Genomic DNA, 3184 nt, shown 5'->3' on the forward strand with positions numbered 1-3184 from the left:
AGTATTCAATAATATAATTTTCACGCAAGACACTCACGTGATAATGTAATCCTTTTCTTCAGTTGAGATACCAGGATGCTCTTCGGGAGAATCGTATGCGATAAGCGCCCAGAAAAATATCCAAATCACCATTAACAACGATGGAATGTACCATCCGTTCTCCCATTCCAAGGATTCTGCTATACCAGCGACCAATGGATACGTGAAAATGGTACCGAACGTGCCACCGAGCAACGACCAAACGAAACGTGCCTTCTCGTTCGGAGGCGCCCAACGCGCCACCAAACTGTGACACGCCGGAAACGTTATACCACCGGTCAGACCGATGATTATCCTCGAGACTAAAAGAATGCCCCAGTGAAATTGTGCGAGGATTGGGCTGAAGAACGATATCGTAACTGCTAGAATCGATGTCCAGAGTATCGCATTCTTTGCGCCCCATTTAACGGCCATCATACCGCCCAACAAATTTCCAGGAACATTACCGTAGCTGTACGCGGCTATTAATTGGCCGCGAACTTCGGGCCTCCAATCGAAAGGTAAACCGTTGAATATGAATATACCACTCGGCCTGATCGGTTTCGTATCAGCTCTCCTTACGCGAACATTGTTCGCCTTTGAATTGGCAACTGCATTCTGAGCGGCTTCTAACCTCTCCGCAAGGATATAATCTTCGAGATATATGCCGGGATCTAGCCAGGCGATGGCGCGACGTATTCTAACGTCACATGCGGCGCCCGACATGTTGATACCAGCTGTAGGCCGAGCCTTGATCATCGGTACAGCCAGGATTGGCATTTGTAACCTCAACATGTAATTGGTCCAGCAGGCCGTGAACATCATTATACCGATCAAAACTCGTGTCGGGAGCCATCCTGTAAAAATGTATGGTATGGTAAAGAATGTTCGACGAGTTCGATGAAATCTTTGCTTTTTCTTTTATTATTGTTATATTAATTCGTATATTTAGTTCACATAGGAATAGAATAAACAAGATTTTTTAATTTTTGATAAAAATGTATGGATCGTTTGTTTGTAGAGATTGGAGAATATTCGGGGAAGGATATTGGGAAATTTTGAAATTGTCGCTCGTGACTTTTTTTTCTTTACTTACTTAAACATTTCCAAATTGGAGAATCGGGGTGGGTAAAAAACCAGAAGGGCATACCTTCGTGGACAGATCTCGGAATAAGACGCCAAAAAGGATTCAAGTGTAAAAAAGATAACGTACGTAAATAAACATTAAAAAATTAATTGGCTAATTGACTAGTGTTTAATAAGGTACAAATTGACAAATTGTCGAATCAATATGTCATGCCAACTATGATCGCTCGATGTTTAACATTGTAAATTTGACCGTTTGTTTTTCTATTTTTAATTAATTTCTATTCGAGCTCGAATTTTCATTATATCAACCAATTTTTCTATCTATTTTTAAATCGTTTGAATTTCGATTAATTTTTGATTAAATTTTTATGAATATCTAAAGAGAATAACAATTTGTTGTTAAAAAAAAAAAAAAAAAGGAAAAGAATTATATAATCATTAAAGAATATTTTGAAATACTTTTGAAGAGTTTGAGCGTTTGAAAATGAAATTGAATATAAAAATATGCAAAAATTACGTGTAACATGACTTATCTTCTTACGCGAAAAAGAGGACAACGTTGTATTTGAGTGTAAAGATCTTTCCCATAATACTCATTATTCCTAGTCACATATATAGTAGGTACGTCTTTCAAAGAAAGTTCTCGACCACTTTCCAAGCATTCCACACTGTATTTACAAACTATCGTTGCCGTGTGCCGTTATTTACAAAATTGATACTGCTCTAGTTACAGATCCTACTCCCGTTTCGTGTACTATTCCAATGAAAAGTTTCTTATTAGATATTTGATTCGATTTACCCTATCTATGTAAAAATATATAATGTCTAATACGATATCGAAGAGGCACGTAAAGGAGCAATAAAGTTATGAATATTTTAAGTGACTATATAAAGGAGAAAGAAAGAAGGAAAGAAAGAAAGAAAAAAAAAAAGACGGAAGAAGAGACAAATGCAGAATATTATTTTGTTGCAGTGGAGAACGCTGATTTTTCAAAAAGAGAATTAACTATGAAATTTGAACGATAATCTTGTAACAAGGTTAAATAACGGGTATGATTCGAAATTTATGCCGGTAAGAATGAAATACACCGATTATACTAAATCGTATTAAACGTACCGAAACGTATCGAAATTTCGAATTGTTGGCTGAAAATGATACGAACTTGGTACCGGTATTCTAATAATTTTAATTGGAATTATTTCAATTGAAAGAATTGATAAAAAGTAATTGGAAATTGATTAGAATACAAACGGCTGAACTAAACCGGTCGTTTCAGAAAATCAGGTTTAACACGTAAGAAAAATAAATTAAATAAAACATAAAGATATTCTACTTACGTGGGAAGAATTTCTTGTAATACTGCTTGTACATTCTGTGGTTTCAGCAAAAGAATTCTCGACACGCACCAGTTATGTTGTTATATATTCGAAAGATATCTTCGAAACATTGTTCAAGAGAAAAATATTCGAAGGAAAAATTGATCTCGAAGTTGATGGATTTATGGATTCCGCAAAAGTTTAATTCTGAACACGAGAACCAACTCGAAACCGCTAAGAACTAACTGATGACATCGGTTATTCCGCTGCCTATTTAAGTGGTCGGTAGGTGAGAGTAAGTGGGGAAGCCAGGTACATCCCTTCCATAGGATAACATGGAAAGGACATCGAATTTTAGGGATTGAACCCATGTTACTCCTGCAGCTTGCAGGTCTGCTGACCATCGTTTTCCTTTTTCGCCATTGTTTTCGCCATTTCTTGGTCGAGTGAAAGCTTTCGAAAGATATTCTTAACGAAAACTTATTCAAATATTTTAAAACTAGAATAATTTTACATATAATTAGATATATCATTAACTTGCCATAACTTTTTGTCTATTATGAATTAAACCAAGTTTAAGTTAAGAAAATCGTAAATAATCGGTCAGATATGCGAATTATGCCGTTCCAGCAAAATTACACGATTGCACTTTTGTTAAAAACCGGTTAATGAAAATTTATAAAATAAGTGCTCTTCGATAAGATAAATATTTCTCGTTTGCTTATATCCAATTTGACGGTTGTAAAAAAAAAAAAAAAAA

At 35.5% G+C, this 3184-nt stretch overlaps 1 protein-coding gene across 2 annotated transcripts in view; it reads right to left on the reverse strand.

Moving 5' to 3' along the window:
* LOC102673455 (sialin-like) overlaps positions 1-3184 on the reverse strand; it is a 9974-nt gene that overhangs the window by 2797 nt on the left and 3993 nt on the right. The window contains exons 1-2 of one of the 2 annotated variants that reach the window (XM_006614323.2): positions 2446-2713; positions 38-875 (exon numbers count right to left, since the gene is read on the reverse strand). In XM_006614323.2, coding sequence (XP_006614386.1) covers positions 38-875; positions 2446-2479 — 872 coding nt within the window. In that variant the 5' untranslated portion in view covers positions 2480-2713. Of the gene's footprint in view, positions 1-37; positions 876-2445; positions 2714-3184 lie in introns of those variants that run through there. The other variant, XM_006614322.2, reaches the window with a different exon arrangement.

This window comes from Apis dorsata, unplaced genomic scaffold, assembly GCF_000469605.1.
Source record: "Apis dorsata unplaced genomic scaffold, Apis dorsata 1.3 scaffold_174, whole genome shotgun sequence".
Classification (NCBI taxonomy): Eukaryota; Metazoa; Arthropoda; class Insecta; order Hymenoptera; family Apidae; genus Apis; species Apis dorsata.